General features: G+C 50.2%; 1 protein-coding gene across 3 annotated transcripts; it reads left to right on the forward strand.

Annotated features, from left to right (window-relative positions):
• Positions 1 to 5438: 5438 nt before the first annotated feature.
• Ankrd54 (ankyrin repeat domain 54) lies at positions 5439 to 16010 on the forward strand. Of its 3 annotated transcripts, none has more exons than XM_026411505.2 (8): positions 5439 to 5877; positions 8203 to 8250; positions 11338 to 11436; positions 13447 to 13518; positions 14026 to 14073; positions 14148 to 14272; positions 14420 to 14527; positions 14885 to 16010. In XM_026411505.2, exons 1-8 carry the CDS (start codon positions 5544 to 5546, stop codon positions 14957 to 14959), a joined length of 909 nt encoding a protein of 302 aa, XP_026267290.1. In that variant the 5' UTR covers positions 5439 to 5543; the 3' UTR covers positions 14960 to 16010. The 3 variants fall into 3 exon arrangements, with proteins under 3 accessions (XP_026267290.1, XP_026267291.1, XP_026267292.1); XM_026411507.2 differs by having other exon boundaries at positions 5789 to 5877; positions 11343 to 11436; XM_026411506.2 differs by lacking the exon at positions 11338 to 11436.
• The last annotated feature ends 2435 nt before the right edge of the window (positions 16011 to 18445 follow it).

The raw sequence follows: 18445 nt of genomic DNA on the forward strand, positions 1-18445 counted from the left end.
GGAAATCGGAAGCGCTCCCGAGCCAGCAGCATCAGGATGCAGCCATGATAAGAAGGTGAAAGACTTTTAAAGGTCACCTAATTTTCTTTAACTCTTCAAGTAGAGGCTTTTAAAAGAATGTAACTCTAGAGTACTGGTGCGAATTCCGAAAAAAGAGCATGACATCGTTCGGCAAAGAACAGGCAAAAAGGAATCGCAAAGAATGCCACACAAAAAATGGCTGACAGCTTCCTCCGGCGGCTTCTCGGGTGAAGGGAAATGCAGCCCTAGGGGGCCTAACCTTAGATTTAGGTGTAATCGGTTTGCCTGCAGGAGAAATATCTTCAAAAGACTAAATTTAGCAGGTGTAAAAGCTGATTCTCGGACCTATGCAGTGAGAAGGTAGTGAGAAGGCATTGAGAGCCCCCCACGCACCAAATTCAGACACTAAGGTTGGCAGGCAAAATTGAGGCCAGCTATGGTTCAAGTCCTCAGACCTTGGCGGCTCAGGAGAGCTCAGGACTTGTTTTTTGCCCTTGAGGTACTAGGTATTGTACCTGTGGCCTCGCACATGCTAAACCACACTCTACTACTGCACTACATCCCAATCCTTTGTTCATGAATTTACTAAAAAGGAGTTGTGATGGTGGAAGAAGTTTTTCTAAGTTATCAAATTCATTTTTTAAGCTAAAATGCTAGAGGAAAATGTAACTGTGGTCCATTTTATGCTTTAAGTGTAGCCCTAGCTGCTCGGTCAAGGTAATTTATTTTTAAGATGGACATGTTTCTCTTCCTCTCTCTTCCCCTTCCCTAATTTCTCCCTTCTCCTCCGTAATCTTAGGAGAAACAGGATTACCTTTCTTCCCCATTCTAGGCAGTGTCATCCGTTCTTGAGCGCACAGATTTACGGACAGTATTAGAATATCTAAAAAATGACCATATTTGTCCCCAGCCCTGAAAAAAAAATAATAGTTAACATGGCCAAACTGAGGTTCTGATTTTCTGCTCTTCCCTCAGTTTTCCAGGTAATGAAAACTTCAATTTTTCAGCTGCTCAGACCAAAACCTTCACAGCCATCCTCCACCTGCTTCCTTTTTCATAGCCCACACTCAAGTGCATCTGCAAATCTTGTTGGCTCCACCTCCAAAATAGTTGCAGACTCTCAGTCTTACCACCTTGTCTCTGTCATTCTTGTCTGAGCCCCATCATCTCACCTCTATTGTTGTAACAGCTCCTCACACTTCCTGCTCCCAATTCTCAACCCATATTTGTACAATTGAATTTGAGTTGACATTTATGAAAGAAAAGTGGCACAGGACTGATCACACACACTAACACCTGAGATAAGAAGCGGGTTTATTGTCAGGAGCCTGACAAGTCTGTTCTGCACAAAGCGGAACAGCAGCATCAAGTGATAGAGAGCCACAGCAACTCCCCCATGAATGTTAGCTTCTACAGGCTAGAATCATGGCTGTGGCACAATAAGCATCCCCTGATCTTGTGGAAGGCAAGTTTGTTTCTTAGGAACTGAGATGGGCAGTTTTCTATCTCTCAGAAGAGGGAACAAGGAAACAGACATGTCCCTTTATCTTCTCAAGGAGAGAACAGGGAAACCAGTATGTCCCCATCTCAGGGGCTGGTAAGTTGTCTCCTCTCTCCCAATGAGAGAACAGGGAGAGAACTGCACGGCCCGTCTCCAGGCCAGTAGGTTTTATCTCAGGCTGGTTTCTATTTCTTGAGAATAAGAACAGTATTCATAAGTGGGGGTGGAGGAAAGGAAGATGGTTGCAATTATGCTAACAATTTAGTCCATTGATTGGCAGCACATTAAGCCAGCTTGGCTTAGAAATGTGACTTTGACACAAAAGCAGACCAGATGGAACCCCATTACAGACCATGAAATGTCTGATCACAGGGTGTTGGATTTTGCAAGGTTCCTGTGTTAATGGGAAACCAGGACTTCAAAAGGGTGGAAACTGAGCAGACGAAAGCTCCTGGAATAGAGGATTTAGCAGCTGAAATGCTGCTCGGTTTCTCTTGATCTTCTTTTGCCTGGGGTTTGAGGCAGGAAATTGTCTGACTTGGGAAAGTCAGGCATATTTCACAGTTTGCCTGGATTCATTTCAAGCTCCATTTCCTATATGCATGAGATCAAAGTCTCCAACATACTGCTCTCTTAAATGAAAAGCCTGCTGTAAACCTGACTTCCAAACAACCCAAGCAAGATCTTTCTCAAAATAAAATTTAAGGACTAGGGCTGCAGCTCAGTGGCAGAGCACTTGCCTAGCATGTGTGAGGCACTGGCTTCTATCCTTAGCATCACATAAAAATAAACAAAATAAAGGCATGCTGTCCATCTACAAATAAAATTTTAAAAAAACTTTAAAAATAAATAAAAATAAAATTTATCAGAGGGCTAGGGGTAAATGGGCATGGTGGCACATGACTGTGATTTCCATACCGGAGGCTGAGGCAGGAGGATCATGGCTAGTCTCAGCAACTCAGTAAGGCCATAAGCAACTTAGCAAGACCCTGTCTCAAAATAAACAAATAAATAAATGGCAGAGCATGGTGGTGCATACCTGTAGTCCCAGGAGTTTGGGAAGCGGAGGCAGAAGGATCAAGAGTTCAAAGCCAGCCTCAGCACTTCTTCGAGGCACTGAGAAACTCAGCAAGACCCTGACTCTAAATAAATAGAAAAAAGGGCTGGGGATGTGGTTGAGTGGTCAAGAGCCCCTAGGTTCAATCCCCAGTACCAAAAAACAAAATAAGGTAGGAATGTAGCTCAGTGATAAGAACACTGGATTCCAGCCTCAGTACCCGCCACTGCACAATGAAGTCAGGAAATAACTTTTTTTTTTTAAGAGAGAGTGAGAGAGGAGAGAGAGAGAATTTTTAATATTTATTTATTTATTTAATTTTTTTTAGTTCTCGGCGGACACAACATCTTTGTATGTGGTGCTGAGGATCGAACCCGGGCCGCACGCATGCCAGGCGAGCGTGCTACCGCTTGAGCCACATCCCCAGCCCATTTGTTTGTTTGTTTCACTTTTCTGAGCATCATCTCACAAACTCCCACCCACCAACTTTATTGCAATTTTATGTTACAAACCAGAACCAGAAGCATTCTCAGGGATCATCTGCTATATGAATCATTGGGCAAAATCTCCTTTTTTCGGGGGTGCCAGGCATTGAACCCAGGGGCACTTAACCACTGAGCCACTTCACCAGCCCGTTGTTTAGGGCCTAGTTGCCAAGGCTGTTCTCAAAATTGTGGTCCTCCTGCCCAAGCCTTCCAAGTTGTTGGGATTACAGGCGTACACCACCACACCTGGCTCATAGAGCCAAGTTGAAGCTGAAGCCCACTAGGTGTGAGAAGGGGCTGTGTGATGGCAGACTGTTTCTGACTGCATCTCTGTGCGGGGTGGTACACTGAGGCTTCAACCCAGTGCTCTATCACTGAGATACACTGCGAACCTTTTTTAAATTTTGAGACAGGATATTGCTTAGACTGCCTAGAAGTCAAGTTCACAGGAGGCGGGCTGGGGATGTGGCTCAGGCGGTAGCGCGCTCGCCTGGCATGCGTGCGGCTCGGGTTCAATCCTCAGCACCACATACCAACAAAGATGTTGTGTCCGCTGAGAACTAAAAAAAATAAATATTAAAATTCTCTCTCTCCTCTCTCGCTCTCTCTTTAAAGAAAAAAAAAAAGTTCACAGGAGGCTTTTCATTTAAGAAAGTAGTGTAGCCAGGTGTGGTGGCACACGCATGTAATTCCAACAATTTAGAAAGCTGAGGCAGGAGGATCACAAGTTTGAAAGCAGCTTCAGCGTTTAGTGAAGCCATGAGCAACTTAGTGAGACCTTGTCTCAAAATAAAAAATATTTTAAAAAGGCTGGGGATGTTGCTCAGGGGTTAAGCACTGGTAGGTTCAATGCTTACCCCGCCCCCCCCCCAAAAAAAAAGTAGCATCCTAGAGAAGACTATGGCGTCTTGACGGGTCTAGGTTCAGCTCTCAGTTCTTCAACTTTCTAACTCTATCCTGATAGAGCTCAGTGTTTTCCTAGCATGCACGAAGCCCAGGGTTCAATCCCCAACACAGAATGAACAAAAGAAAAAAAATCTACCTGTTAAATCCCTAGAGATGGGAACTAAATGATATAATGGGTGTTAAGTACTTAATTGATGGTACATTTTCAACAATGTTTGTTTCTCTGTTTCCTTCTAGCTACAAGTGGAGTTGGCATATGTCTTAATAATATGAGTCAGAAGGGGAAGGTTCAAACCAACACAGCATTTTTTTCCCACCTCTGCATAACGATAATTCTCACAATGGTGTTCTGTAGGCACCACAAAATCTGGAAATGATTCTCCAATCGTCAAAGAAGGATTGCATTTTAACTGTGTGGAATGAAACGGTTTACATTTGGGAAGAAATTTTGCCTCTACACAGACCTCCTCACTTGAGAGCTGGGCCTCAGCTCCTCATCTACTAAACAGGAATGGTATTGTTTGCCTGCTTATAGAACTGTTTGTGGAGTACAGGTTGTGAGACATCTTAAGTGCACCCGGGAGATGCCAGATGTTGTTAAATGCATCCTTAACTGCTTTGCTGAACTTGTTTCCGGGACTCTGACTTCTCCCTGTGGACTGTGAGCATCACGGGGGCACCGGCCTGATCTGTGTCCAAGACCTGGCGTGCAAAAACACCTGCTCAGTGACTCTCTTGGACGGAGGCGCTACTCTGATGTAAGGCTGCTGGATTGTAATTCTAACCCTGCGATCAACCCTGGGGTGACCAAAGGAATCCCGGCGGAAGGAAATCTAATAGAAATAGAAGCTATTACTCCGTAGTTCGTGCTAATATCTCCAAATTTTAAACATTTTTTACTTTTTTCACTTATTGAGACACGATTTCGTTAAATTGCCAGGTTGGCCTCGAACTTGGCGATCTTCCTGCCTCAGTCTCCCGGCAGCTGGGGCTTGTGCCACAGCGCATGGCAAACTTGAATGTTTTCCTTTTTCTACTTATATTTTCTGGGAAGTTCTTTTTTTCCTCTCATTTAAACACGCCTACAGCTACACGTAGTCCGGCTTCTTGACTTTCCTTCGTGATTGGCTGCAGATCACCTTTCCGTGATTGGCTACGACATCTGCCGGTTTCTTTTCCGTGATACGACAGGGGAAATGGGGAAAAAAAAAAAAAAGGGTCTTAAAAACCTCGCCATTTTATTGGCTCCGGTAGGTACAGACGGTGGGGGGCCCTAGGCTTTCAAATTTATGATTGGTTCTTATATCCGCCAGTCATATTGCTGGAAATCCCGTCCAATTATCTTGCTCGTACTATGCCCTCTCTGCCCGATTGGCTGGGAGGTGCAGGTTGGAAGGATCCTCATTGGTCCAAGAGCTCCAGCTTGTGAGCCCTCCCCTCGCCCGGTTGCCGTGGTTGCAGGCCCGGCCCGCCCGCTCGCTCGCTGACAGCGAGACTTAGGGCGGAGGGAACTGGGTCCGTTGGTCGGTCGGGAACGAGGCTCCCGCGGCCTGGCCCGTGCGGAGCCGTTACCATGGCAGCCACCGCCGGGGGCGCGGACGACGGTCCGCGCTCGGGCCGCTCGAGCTCGGATGGCGAGTGCGCGGTGGCGCCGGAGCCGCTGACGGAAGCCGAGGGCCTCTTCTCCTTCGCCGACTTCGGGTCTGCACTGGGCGGCGGCGCGGGCCTCCCAGGCCTCCCGGGCCGGGCGTCCGACGGGGCCCAGTCCCCGCTGCGCTACCTCCACGTCCTGTGGCAGCAGGACGCGGAGCCGCGCGATGAGCTGCGCTGTAAGATCCCCGCCGGGCGGCTCAGGCGCGCCGCCAGGCCCCACCGCCGGCTCGGGCCCACCGGCAAGGAGGTGCACGGTGAGCGGCGCGAGCGGCCGGCTCTGCCCAGCCGCTCGTCGCGGGGGACCTGGCGCGAGTTACTAGCCCCTTGGAACCGACCTCCGACTCCCCCTTCCCCGCAGCTTGGAGTCCTCCGACGGCTGGCTTAGAGCCCAGGGTGACCCTTCGGTCTCCTCTGATAATAATTATTATAGCTGCTAAGGACTTTTTCTAAAAAAGTCTTCCTGCTCGGAGCCGGTCTCTCCAGACTCCCCACACTTGATAATTCCTGAGAAGAGATTTTCCACGACTGCGGGTTTTATTAGTAGATAATAATACGGGATTCTGAGAATACTTTCATCATCAGAGAGAGGGGAGGCTAGAGCCTACAGCTAGGTTGTACCTGCTTGCTTAAGTGCACCGACCTGGATTGGACTCCTCTACCACACTCAGTCTTTTGGGCAAACTACAGGTCTTTCCAGCCTTGGTTTTCCCTGTGTAAAATGGGTATAATACCTGCTTTACAGGAATGTTGCAAGAGCCAAGTAAGGTACCGAATGATAGCTCTTATCCTGGCTTTGTTGTGAACTAAACACTTGGGGTCACACATGGTCATTTATTTATTTTTTGTAGCACTGGGAGGTGGAATCCAGGGCCTTGAAGCAGGCTGTCTATCACTGAGTACATCCCGGCTCCTAAATCCCATATTTTGTGTGTGTTTGGTGCTGGGGATTGAACCCAGGGCCTTGTGCATGTGAGGCAAGCACTCTACCAACTGAGCTATATCCCCAGCCCTAAATCCTACATTTTTGACCCATGTATAGTGACCCTCTGACCATTTGACTTTCTTATCTTCATAAGGAGATGTATTAGATCAAGATAGACCCTCTTGACTGATTCTTTGTAATCCTCACTAGAACTCTTTGAGAAACAGAAATTGTGACCATTTTAGTGATGAGGATCAGAGAAATTTGTCTTCCTCCAGGTCATGTAGAAAGTGCCTGTGCTGATATTAGAACCCAGGTCAATCACACTCAAAACTCCCACTCTCAGATGTCTATCATATTGTCTTCTACCTTTTATGAATGACACTGAAACCAGGCCCTGAGAGAGTAATAATATCGATATTTAGGATCTCCTCAAACAAGCTATGATTAACCCATTTGTTGGTGTTGTGAAAATTACAGAAGTGTGGGACATGGTGGTGCACACCTGTAATCCCAGTGACATGGAAGCTGAGGCAAGAGAATTGCAAGTTCGAGGCCAGCCTTAACAACTTAGCCAGGCCCTAACCAACCCAGTGAGACCCTGTCTTAAAATAAAAAATAGGGGCTGGGGTTGTGGCTCAGTGGTAGAGCGCTCGCCTAGCACATGCAAGGCCCTGGGTTTGATCCTCAGCACCACATAAAATAAAATGAAGATTATTGTGTCCAACTACAACTAAAAAATAAATATTTTTAAAATAAAATAAAAATAAAAAATAAAAGGGGGCTGGGAATGTGGCCCAGTGGTTAAGTGCTTCTAGGTTCCATCCCTGGTACCAAAAAAAAAAAAAAAAAAAAAGGAGCTATATATATTATGAGGTACTACATGGATGTAAGGATTTGTTATATCTGAGTTGCAATTTTTCAATCATTTCTCTGATGATGAAGGCATTGATTTCTATTAGCTATAATATAGAAGTAGTATCATTAAAGGGGAGTGTGTTTCCTTTTGGGAATTAATAAATTTAAGTAAGTCATTGGGAATGACCTGTTTGGGGAGAGGAATAGAAGATGATTGGTGTAGTCAGTTCCCAAGAACTTCCACGTAAATCACCTCATTTTGCATTTGCAGCCATTTTGAGCTGGCAGGGCAACTCACCCTTGTTTTGCAGATGATAGAATGAGGAAAGGCCATGGGGTGTTAACCAGCTCACTCAAGGTCAAACCCAAAAGTCAGAATTGCTACACAAAGTGGCCTTTGCTGTGGCTGAGGTGCGGTTCAAGTTTCTCCTTGTTCCCGTGTGGTGTTGTGTACCCTGGCACCTTTACTTCCCTTTTTTTTTTTTCTTTTTGTTACTAGGGATTGAACTCGGGGCCCTTAACCACTGGGCCACACCCCCAGCCTTTTTTATATTTTATTTAGAGACAGGGTTTTTCTGAGTTACTTAGGGTTTCACTAAATTGCTGAGGCTGGCTTTGAACTCCAGATCCTCCTGCCTTAGCCTCCTGAGCTTCTGGAATTACAGGCATGTGCCACTGCGCCCTGCTGTTTCCTTTAGATACTGTGGTGGTTAAAGGGTGAATTAAGGAGGAAAACTAGTAAGCCCTCCTTGTAAGTCATGACTATTTTTTTAATGGGCATTTCTTATTCTCGTCACAGCTTTGAAGAGACTGAGGGACTCTGCCAATGCCAACGATGTGGAAACAGGTGAGTGTGTACTGTGGGTCCAGCTCCTGGGACCTGTGGGCTGCTGGGGAGGGGAAGGGCCAGGAATCAAAACCTGGGAAGACGCCGCCAGTTGGCCTGTTATTCGTTCTCTGGCTTTGTAGTCATTTTGAAGAAAGTAAGACAGCTTAAGTACTCACTCCCTTTGCCCCTTGTCACCTGGAACCGCCTGATCATGGCATCTTATCACCCTGTGGGTGCTCTGTTGCTGGGGACCACGTCTGCTTTTGCACCCCAGCACAACTCTCAGCCAGAGCAGGTACTGTTTTGAACTTCAGGCTAATAGGAGCGAACTTACCTGCCAGGTGCCATCTGCCACTTCCAGCTGCTCCATGAGACTGTGGTCCTCAGATCAACTTGTGTGGTTGACAAGGCATGGGCAGGGCCCTCACAGGACTCAGGAGACTGCTCTCCTGTGTTCACTAGGCGGTGGCGGCAGCAGCAGCAGCGTGGAAGGCATCTAGACAGCTTCTAGGACAGAAGTTGTTAACTGTGTGCACTGGCTTAATTCTCCCTGTAAGTCAGGGGAAAGTGGTGCATTAGTTTTCTATCTGCTTTAACAGAGTACCCAAATTTAGTGGCTTAAGCCACATGAATGTATTTTCATGTAACTCCGTAGGTCAGCAGTCCAACCCGGGTCTCACTGACCAGGCTAAAATCTGGTGCCAGCTGGGCTGCATCTCTTTCCAGAGGTTCTGGATAGAATGTGTTTCCCTGCCTTTTCCAGCTCCTGGGGGCCCCTACGGTCCTTGCTTTGAAGACTCTTCTACTGTCTCCAACTCCAGCTAGGAAGAGTCCTTCTAACCCTGCAGGTTCTCTGATGCTTGAAGCAGGGAAAGATTCTGATTTTAAGGACTCACAGGTGATTAGATTAGACCTGGATAATCCAAGATAATCCCTGCATCTCAAGGTCCTCAGCCTTGGTCAAATATGCAAAGTCCTTTTGGACACCTAACATCTACAAATTCTAGGGATTAGAATGGGGCATCTTGGGGGACCATTATTCTGCACATCATTCTGCTTTGGTGGTAGGATGCTGTGGTCAGCAGCTCAACTGTGAGCACCGATGACGAACTGTGGGTCACAGGCGCCCACTCGCAGCAGGTGTGAGGGCAGGTGTTGCCCTACGGGCTTCAGACACTCCCCCTGCTTCTGGAACGGCCGTGGTCAGCAGGTCTAGCAACTGGAGGGGTTTCAACTCTCTTCACTTTGGTCTTTTTTTCCATGAACTTTAATATTTTGTTATATTCAAGCAGCAACCTAAGATAGTTCCTCAATGAAAAACGGTAACCATTGTGTTTTTTAATATCTCCAGTGTATGACCAGAGAATGTTTAATAACACCTCCCACAGAAAGTTCAGTCCATCTTAAATCAGGTGGTTTTAGTACTTTGATAGAAATTCTGTAATTTTCCATTCAGAGCCTGTTAGATTTACCTGAAGGACTCAATGGTGTTTTTCACCATTACTTTTTTTTTTTTGTACCAGGGATTAAACCCAGGGGCACTCAACCACTGAGCCACATCCTCAGCCCCTACCCTTCTTTTTAGTTGTAGACAGACATAATACCACAATACCTTTATTTTATTTATTTATTTTTATGTGGTGCTGAGGATTCAACCCAGCGCCTCACACGTGCTAAGCAAACGCTCCACCACTGAGCTACAATCCCAGCCCTTTTTTTTTTTTTTAATATCGTATTTAGAGACAGGGTCTTGCTAAGTTGCTTAGGGCCTTGCTGAATGCTGAGACTGGATTTGAACTTGTGATCCTCCTGCCTCAGCCTCCGGGCTGGGATTACCGTTTGCACCACCGCGCCTGGCTTCACCGTCATTTTCGTGGCATTCATGGTGAGCATTTTCTGTTCGTTCTGAACATGTTGGGTTTTATAAAATTTAACAATTATAATGAACATACAGTTTATATCCTGTGGTTATTGTCAAGTCATAAATGATTTTCTATGAGTTCCTAATCACTTAAAGTATGTTGAGGATGAAAATAACAGCTGCACTTAAAATGTTTTGGAAGTTATAAAAACATACAAAAAAAAAATCCATACTGTTAGCAATGGATCTGATTGCTGTTCACTTTTTTTATAATTTTTCTTTTTTTATATATTTTGTTAATTGTAGATGGACACACAATATATTTATTTTTATGTGGTGCTGAGGATCAAACCCAGTGCCTCACACACAGGCAAGGCAGATGCTTTACACTAAGCTACAGCCCCAGCCCTGCTGTTCATTTTTTAAAAAATATCTTTAATTTGCTTATTTATTTTTATGTGGTGCTGAGGATCAAACCCAGGGTCTCACATGTGCGAGGTGAGTGCTCTACTGCAGAGCCACAATCCCAGCAGTGCGCGTGCATGCACACATACATACACACACACACACACACACCCTGTTCATTTTTGATGGTGGCCAGGATTGTGGCTCAGGTAGAGCGCTTGCCTAGCACATGTGAGGCACTGGGTTCAATCCTCAGCACAACATAAAAATAAATAATAAAATACAGGTATTGGGTCCAACTACAAGTAAAAAAATAAATAATAAATAAAAATATTTTGTTGGTATCTATCCAGTCCCTTTTCCTGTGCATAGAAATTTTCTTTTTGGGGGCTGGGGATGTGGCTCAAGTGGTAGCACGCCCGCCTGGCATGCGCAAGGCACTGGGTTCGATCCTCAGCACCACATAAAAATAAAATAAAGATATTGTGTCCACCTAAAACTAAAAAAAAAAAAAAAAAATTTTTTTCTTTACAGGTTTAAAACGGCTATGTACACTTTTTTGTAGCCCACATAATATTTTGTGTATTATAAACATAGTCTATGTAACCATTTGTTTTATCAAAATGCAAATATCTCACCAGGTATAGTCGCACACACCTGTAATCCCAGTACTTAGGAGGCTGAGGCAAGAGGGCTGCAAGTTCAGGGCCAGCCTCAGATATTTTAGCAAGGCCCTAAGCACTGTCTGGAGGGACCCCAGTGCTGCTGTCCCCCCCCTGGGGACTGAAGCTCAGCTAACACTGCTGCTGTCCCCTTCCTCCCCACCCTGGTGGTGTCAGTGCAGCAGCTGCTGGAAGATGGCACGGATCCCTGTGCAGCTGACGACAAGGGCCGCACGGCTCTCCACTTTGCCTCCTGTAACGGCAATGACCAGATTGGTGAGTCCTGGGAGGGCCTGGGACTGGGCGGTGCGGGGAGCTGCCGCCTGCACAGCGGGGCCACAGGGGGAACCCAACAGGAAGGAACCTGGCACCACAGTCCCCTGCCCCTTCACCTGTGGAACCAGCACTGCCAGATGGGGAAGGACCATGAGTGACTCTGAGGGAGGAGTCCGCTGGCGGGGACAGAGCCCTAGACAACTGGCAGCTTTCCTGGGAGGCAGCAGGACGGCTGTTTGTGGTTTTAAATGTGGCGCAGCTTCAAACGATGAACCGCGCCTGTGCACCCCCGTCCAGTCATCAGCTGTCTCAGCTCCCGGCAGCCCCACACCCTGTCTAGATCCCACCAGGCTCTCACCCTGTCTAGACCCTGTTCCCTGCCAACTGGGCTGGGCTGCTTTTGAATTTCACATGAACAGAAGCACACAGCGGGCCCTCCTCTGGACACACCCTCAATCAGAGTTACATGGGGGTTGATCCAGGCACAAATGTTGTCCTTTCTTGTTCTGGTTACCACCTGGCTGTGTGCTCTTCCCCAGTTCACCCGTTCTGTTGATGGACGTGTGCATGGTGCCAGGTCTGGGCTATTGAGAATAAAGCTGCATTCTCGGACTTGCATTCGGTGGCTGTGAGCGCTTGACTCTGCGGGGTGCAAGCCCTGGAGAGGGAGTGGAAGCACCAGGGTGGACTACCAAACTTTTCCCTAAAGTGGACGTCCCAGCCCCCCTCCCCCTCCTGCCAGCAGTGTCCCACATTGTCCCCCTCCCTCCCCATGCTTACTGCCAGTTCTTTTTATATTTTAACAGCTCACAGTGGTTTAATTTGCATTTCCCTGCTGACCAGTGATGTCAAGCACCTCTTTATGTATTTACTGGCCATTTGTAGGTCCCCTCATGTGAAGCATCTGTTCAAGTATTTTTGTCTATTTTCTAAACAAGTTTAGACATTTTTATATGAAATTTTATTCTCAGCATTTAAAAAATGATATAATTTTATTTTAAAAATTTTAGGCATTCTTTCTATATTCTAGGTATGTATCCACTATTAGTGCCCTTCTCTCTGAGTTTATCTTTCCCTTCTAAGGGTGGTATCTTTTTTGGGGGGATGGGTAGATATTAGGATTGAACCCAGGTGCTTTATCACTAAGTTACATCCCTAGCACTTTTTACTGTTTATTTTGAGACAGGGTCTCCCAGAGTTGGAGAGGCTAGCCTTGAACTTGTGATCCTCCTGCCTCAGCCTCCCAAGTTTCTAGGAACACAAGCATGCACATAGCACATACCACTACCTACAGAGCTATATCCCCAGCCATGAGTGGTCTCTTTTAATGAGCACAAGTTCTTAATTTTAATGAATCTAGTTGATCAGTTTTTTTTTTTTTTATGTTTAGTATTTTTGTGATTTTTACAAAATTTTAGCCTATCCCAGGGTCATGAAGATATTCTCTGGTTTTCTTCTAGAAGCCGGGCTATTCCACCTCTCACAGTTAGGTCTGTGGTACCTCTGGAATTAGTTTTTGTGTATGGTGTGAGGCTCAGTCCAGTGCTCCCACACAATGTCCTGGACCCAGTTGACCTTCCTGGGTATCCAGTAGGGTAACTGGCAAACCCTGGCAATACCACAGGCACCCCTGCGGTGACCCGAGACTGTCAGGAAGGGATGTCATTCACTGAGCTCAGCATCCTCAGTTGGCCTGTTTCTCACTGTGGCACTTGGTTAAGGGAGGAGAAGAAAATGACGTGGGCAGCCCTCTCTAGTAACTTCCTGACCCCTAAAAATAGCCCCCTTGCACCTGTGTGTGCTAAGGAGCCCTCCTGGGATCTTGAGTTCCCGGATCTGAGGGTCCTGCACGTGAACCCCACTGAGTGGTGATGAAACGAATGAATGAAACAACATAGGGACCCGGGTTTGCAAATTCAGCATCCCACACGGAGCGAGCCTCAGCCAGCCGAGGGGACTGGTCCAGGGCGGGGAAGCCACTGACAGCTCCCTGGGTTTTCCTGTTTCTAGTGCAGCTGCTCCTGGACCACGGGGCCGACCCCAACCAGCGAGACGGGCTGGGAAACACACCGCTGCACCTGGGTAAGTCCTCAAGTGTCTTCAAGACACCTGTATTAAGATACATCCTACTGTCACGTGTAACCAAGAAGAAGAACAATAAAACCCTGTGTAGCACCGACAGGCTCCCGAGATGGAGGGTCTGGGGTCCTGCTGGCTCCCAGCATCAGGGGACAACCTGAGCGTCCAGGCCCCACTTCCCAGCAGCCTGTCTTCTGTAGACCATCCAGTCCCTCTGCAGTTGGCGGTGCCCTTGGCAGAGCCCAAGTAGCAGCCTTGACCTGCCAACAGCACCCGTGGGAGTGTCGGGAGGCCTTGGCCTCGCTCTGGCCTTGCTGCTGACAGGTGGCTTGTGAGGCCTCAGTTTCCCCAGCCGCACAGGGAGGGAGGTGGGCTGTGTTGCCGAGTGCTGCCCATCGGCTGCCCTGGGGACACCCCGTGGGAGCTACAGCTTGGCACAGGCTCACTTGGAGCCACAGCCCTGACCCCTGCACCCAGTGCTCCCGCTCTGACGTCTCTGTTCCTCCTCAGCGGCCTGTACCAACCATGTCCCTGTCATCACCACACTGCTACGAGGAGGTATGTGGTCCCCCCTCCTGCCCCTCCTCCCTCACCCCCACCCCCAGTGTGCTCACCTCTGCCTCTCCCCCCAGGAGCCCGTGTGGATGCCCTGGACCGGGCTGGCCGCACGCCCCTGCACCTGGCCAAGTCGAAGCTGAACATCCTGCAGGAGGGCCATTCCCAGTGCCTGGAGGCCGTGCGGCTGGAGGTGAAGCAGGTGAGCCTGGCCTCCTGTGCCGAGTCCAAGGCCCTGTGCAAGCCCTGGGCAAGGCCTTGCTCACCACAGACACCCTGCCTCTGGCCTCCGGGCCCCTGGATCATCTCGAGTTAGCCCCAGGTGGCTCAGCCAGCCCCCCTCTTCCAGATCATCCACATGCTGAGGGAGTACCTGGAGCGCCTGGGGCGGCACGAACAGCGGGAGCGGCTGGACGACCTCTGCACCCGCCTCCAGATGACGAGCACCAAAGAGCAGGTGAGCACCTTAGGGGTCCAGCCTGGTGTGGCAGCCTTGACGCCAGTCCAGCCCTGCTCCAAGGCCGCCAGACCCTCGTATCAGAGAGGCTGTGCCTGTGGTCACAGCCTGCCATGCCCCTCCCAGCCTCGTCCCCTTCCTTTGAAGGTGCAATGGCTGGGATGTATTCCCCAGCTGTGCTCTTGGTGGCAGCCTGAGGCCACCTAGTGTCAAGGATCAAGCCCTTGGTAAATTGTTCCATAGTCAAGAGAAGCCTCCAGGTGCCCTGGGAGGAAAGGCAGTGCCCGGGGCGGAGCCTTGGTACGGGGAGGCCAGGGAGCCTGGCGCCTGGACCAGAGCCTGGGTCTCCTCCTACAGGTGGATGAAGTGACCGACCTCCTGGCCAGCTTCACCTCCCTCAGTTTGCAGATGCAGAACATGGAGAGGAGGTAGCGAGGGAGGCCCCCGCTTCCTGCTCTGCCACTGTCCCCCGCCCCTCTGATTTCTCATTACAAAGAAAAGCCCGGTTTCTGGGACTTTGAGCTACACTTCTCTGGTGAGGACCTTGCCCTCGCCCTCAGAGGCCAGGGGCAGAGATGTTCTCCCCACGACCTCAGAACTGCTCCCAACCACAGTCTCTGTCCCATCTCTGCGGGCCGGGACCACAGCCCCTAGCTGCTGCTCCAGCTCCCACGGCACTGGCCAGCTCTGCAGCCACACGCACACACTGGCCCTTCATGCTGTCCTGGTGGGCCTCACGCATCCCAGGGCCTCCCGGGGCCCTGTGCGGCCCCGAGGCCGAGCCTTCTCTATGCACCTTCCCAGCCTCGGGCTTGTTGCCATCAGCTGACTTGGGGCAGGCACCCTCAGGCACCCCCAGCCAGCAGGCTCCATGGGGGCCCTTGTCTGTCCCTGTACCTTTTTCTGGTGCTTAGGTTTAGGCTCATCCTGACTTACAAGGAGACAGTGCAGGGAGTTTTCTGGTTGGAACAGAGGGTTGGTGACATCCAACAAGGTTAGGAAGGACCCTGCTGAACCCAGAGCAAAAAATCTCCACTCCTTGCCCTCTCGGTCACTGAAACACCAGGAAGGTAAGACGGCTCTGCAGCCTGATTGTCCTAAGCTGATGGTAGCCCAAGGGGCCCAGGCCTCAGGTCAGGAGCCTGCGGACAGGTTTCGTGGGTGCAATGGAGTCCAGGGTCTTTACCAAGAGCAGTGATCCCAGACCACCCAGGTGGGCCGGGTACCATCACAGAGATCCTTGTAAGAGGGAAGCAGAAGGTGAGAGCAAGCGGGTGTGCTGACGGAAGCAGGACGTTGAAGAGGGAAGGAATCGAGAAGGAGTCACAAGCCAAGGAATGCAGGCCACCTCCAGAAGCCATGGACTCTTCCCCCAGACTTCCAGAAGGATGGCGCTGCTGACACCTGGACTTTAATTCAGTGAGACTGATTTTAGATTCCAGCCTCCAGAACTATAAGAGAATAAATTTGCATTCTTTGCTCAGTGTGTGTGACTTGCTGCGGGGTCCCGGCACACCAGTGCTGTAGGCTATAGCCGAGGCTCGGCCAACCCCAGAGGCCTTCATCCTCCAGGCCCCACCCCACTGTGGACAGGCGCAGGCAGGGCCCCTCGAGGCAGGGATCTGCTGTAAGAAACCAAAGACCCCTTGGCCTGCCCCCTCCAAGGAGGCATTTGGCCACAACTTCAGGTATCAGGCCACAACTCGTCTGGCCTGCCCACTTGCCCTCTTGCCAGATTAGAAGCCCTGACGACTTTCAGAGGCCCCAGCTTGGTGTGCTTCAGGTCTGAATTGAACTCTAGGACTCAGCTGCTCCTCAGACCCTGGAGGAAAGGGGGTGTGAGGTACTGGCCAAGCCCAGGGTTGCCCCCAGCAAGCTGTGGGAGGAGAAGCCAAAGCCCATGTTGGCAAGGCCAGGGAGTCGGGGTGCTGTGGTCCCCAGGAGGGGAGGCTGGGGGGGGAGGGAGGGGAAACACTAGGTTTCCATGGATCTCAGGCTGCTGCAAGCACAGTGCAAAGCCGGGGGTCAAGTTGTGGTGGGAGTGGCCTTTCTCCCTTCTGCATTCAGGTGACACTCTGCAGTGAGCTTGCCTTTTCCAGGGGTCCCCTTGGCTTAGGGTGGGCAGGGCAAGAGGGAGTGGACCTCGATCAGCGAGGCCCTTTCTTGGTCCCAGCTTCTCTAGGCCTCCTCCCCCCAGGCTGACCATTCCACAGAGTTGAAGCACAAAGGCCACTGAACTTCAGGTGCAGGGGGGTTCAGTTAGGGGGCCCTTAGGAAGGCACGAGCCCTCCTGTAGGCTGCGCAGACAGGCCTGAGACCAGTGACACCACCTTGTACCTGCAGAGTCGCTCGTGCTAGGACCTCGAGACTGCCCCAGGAGACTGGGCACGTTCCCAGGACAGCCTGACACCGGGAGTGAGTGACTGACCCCTCACAGTCCTGGGCCCTGACAAGCCAGGCCCAGCAGGGACACCAGGGCAGACCTCCTGCTGCATCTTCCACCTGGAGCCCCAGGTGGCAGGAGAGCCAAGGCAACACCTGTCATTGTCCCACCCCTTCCAGCCACACCGTGCAGACGGTGACAGAGGGCCTGATAAGTCAGTCATTAACTCACCAGCCAGCTGGCCAGCCTTGCCCGAAATATCCCAGCCAGGTTATTTCCAATAACTTCAAATCTGACTGAAAAACCAGCCAGATGAAGTCGGCTCCCGACACTGGAGTGAGTCAGAAAACACCCAAGTGGTCCCGAGTGCTGGGCAGGGCGGGCAGGAGAGCACAGGCCGGCGGAGGGTGTCCTCAGAGTTAGTTCGTTGCCAGCTGCTCTGCAGCTGCTGCCCTCATGGCAGTGGGTGGAGCAGAAAGGAGCTCTGCAGGAGCTGAGCCCCCTCTGGTGAACTGCCTCACACCCCCTGAGTCATCCGTGTGAGCCCTGTGTCCTAGCTGGGAGTGCTCTAGGTGGCCTTGCTGCCGCTTAGAGGGAAGCAGGTTTGCCAGGGTCACCTCACCAGGTTGCTGGAGCTAGAACCTGATCCACCCGAAGTCCCCACTCTTTCCACCATGTTGGCCTCTAGAGCCCTCTCACACGCCGGGTGACATTTGCTCACATGCAGGGTGACATTTGTTGAGTTACTCTGTGCCCTTTATCCAAGCCCTTTGGTTTAGTATTTGCAATAAGATGTTGTCACCATTTTATGTATCCTTCCTCTTGGAAGAAAGAGAGAAAGGAACTGGCTTGAGGTCAGGCAGAGGTGCCTGGGCTAGGTTGAGCATTCTTTCTGCCAGGTTTCCAAATCCCAGGGTCCCCAGTGCTTCTGGGACATACTTGGTGGGGACTGTTGGACTGTGCTAAGTGAATCCCTGTCCCTGTGATCATTCAGTGTTCCAGACAGGGAGGGTCTGACCCTTCCCTGAGCACATGACACCCCATACTCAGGGGACAAGGCAGGCACTGGGCACCTGGGGAAAGAGGATGATATGAGGTGACGGAGCTGGGGTGGATCTAGAGCGGTCCCTGATGATCTTTGGTAGGTGGGAGAAGGGACAGTCTGAGCCAGGCCTAGGTACCCAGTAGGCTGAGAGGCTGGCTAGGTCCTGAGGTCTGAAGTTTCCCCACAGGCAAAAAGCACATAAGGCAGGCCGACACCTCCACCCTGGGGGCTAGATGCATCCTTACCCCAGAGCAGGTACCCAATGCTCCAGCTCTGGCTGACCTCAGTCTGGGGTAAAGCCCCCCTGGAGAAAGTCCTCCCCAGCAGAACAGTCTGCTCCCCAGACCGCATCAGACACGGAGTCCACCCTGGGTAAGGAGGCAGACGATGGGGTAATCCCAAACCAAGTCCCTCATCAGGCCTGGGGTGCACACCTGTAACCCCAGTGGCTCTGGAGGCTGGGGCAGGGGGATTGTGAGTTCAAAGCCAG

The sequence above is a fragment of the Urocitellus parryii genome, chromosome 5 (assembly GCF_045843805.1).
Source record: "Urocitellus parryii isolate mUroPar1 chromosome 5, mUroPar1.hap1, whole genome shotgun sequence".
In the NCBI taxonomy this organism is placed as follows: Eukaryota; Metazoa; Chordata; class Mammalia; order Rodentia; family Sciuridae; genus Urocitellus; species Urocitellus parryii.

Coding starts and splice junctions, on each gene's coding strand:
- Ankrd54 (XM_026411505.2), top strand. CDS start 5,544: ATGGCAGCCACCGCCGGGGGCGCGGACGACGGTCCGCGCTCGGGCCGC. Junction 5,878..8,202: donor CACCGGCAAGGAGGTGCACG/GTGAGCGGCGCG, acceptor TTCTCGTCACAG/CTTTGAAGAGACTGAGGGAC. Junction 13,519..14,025: donor AAACACACCGCTGCACCTGG/GTAAGTCCTCAA, acceptor GTTCCTCCTCAG/CGGCCTGTACCAACCATGTC.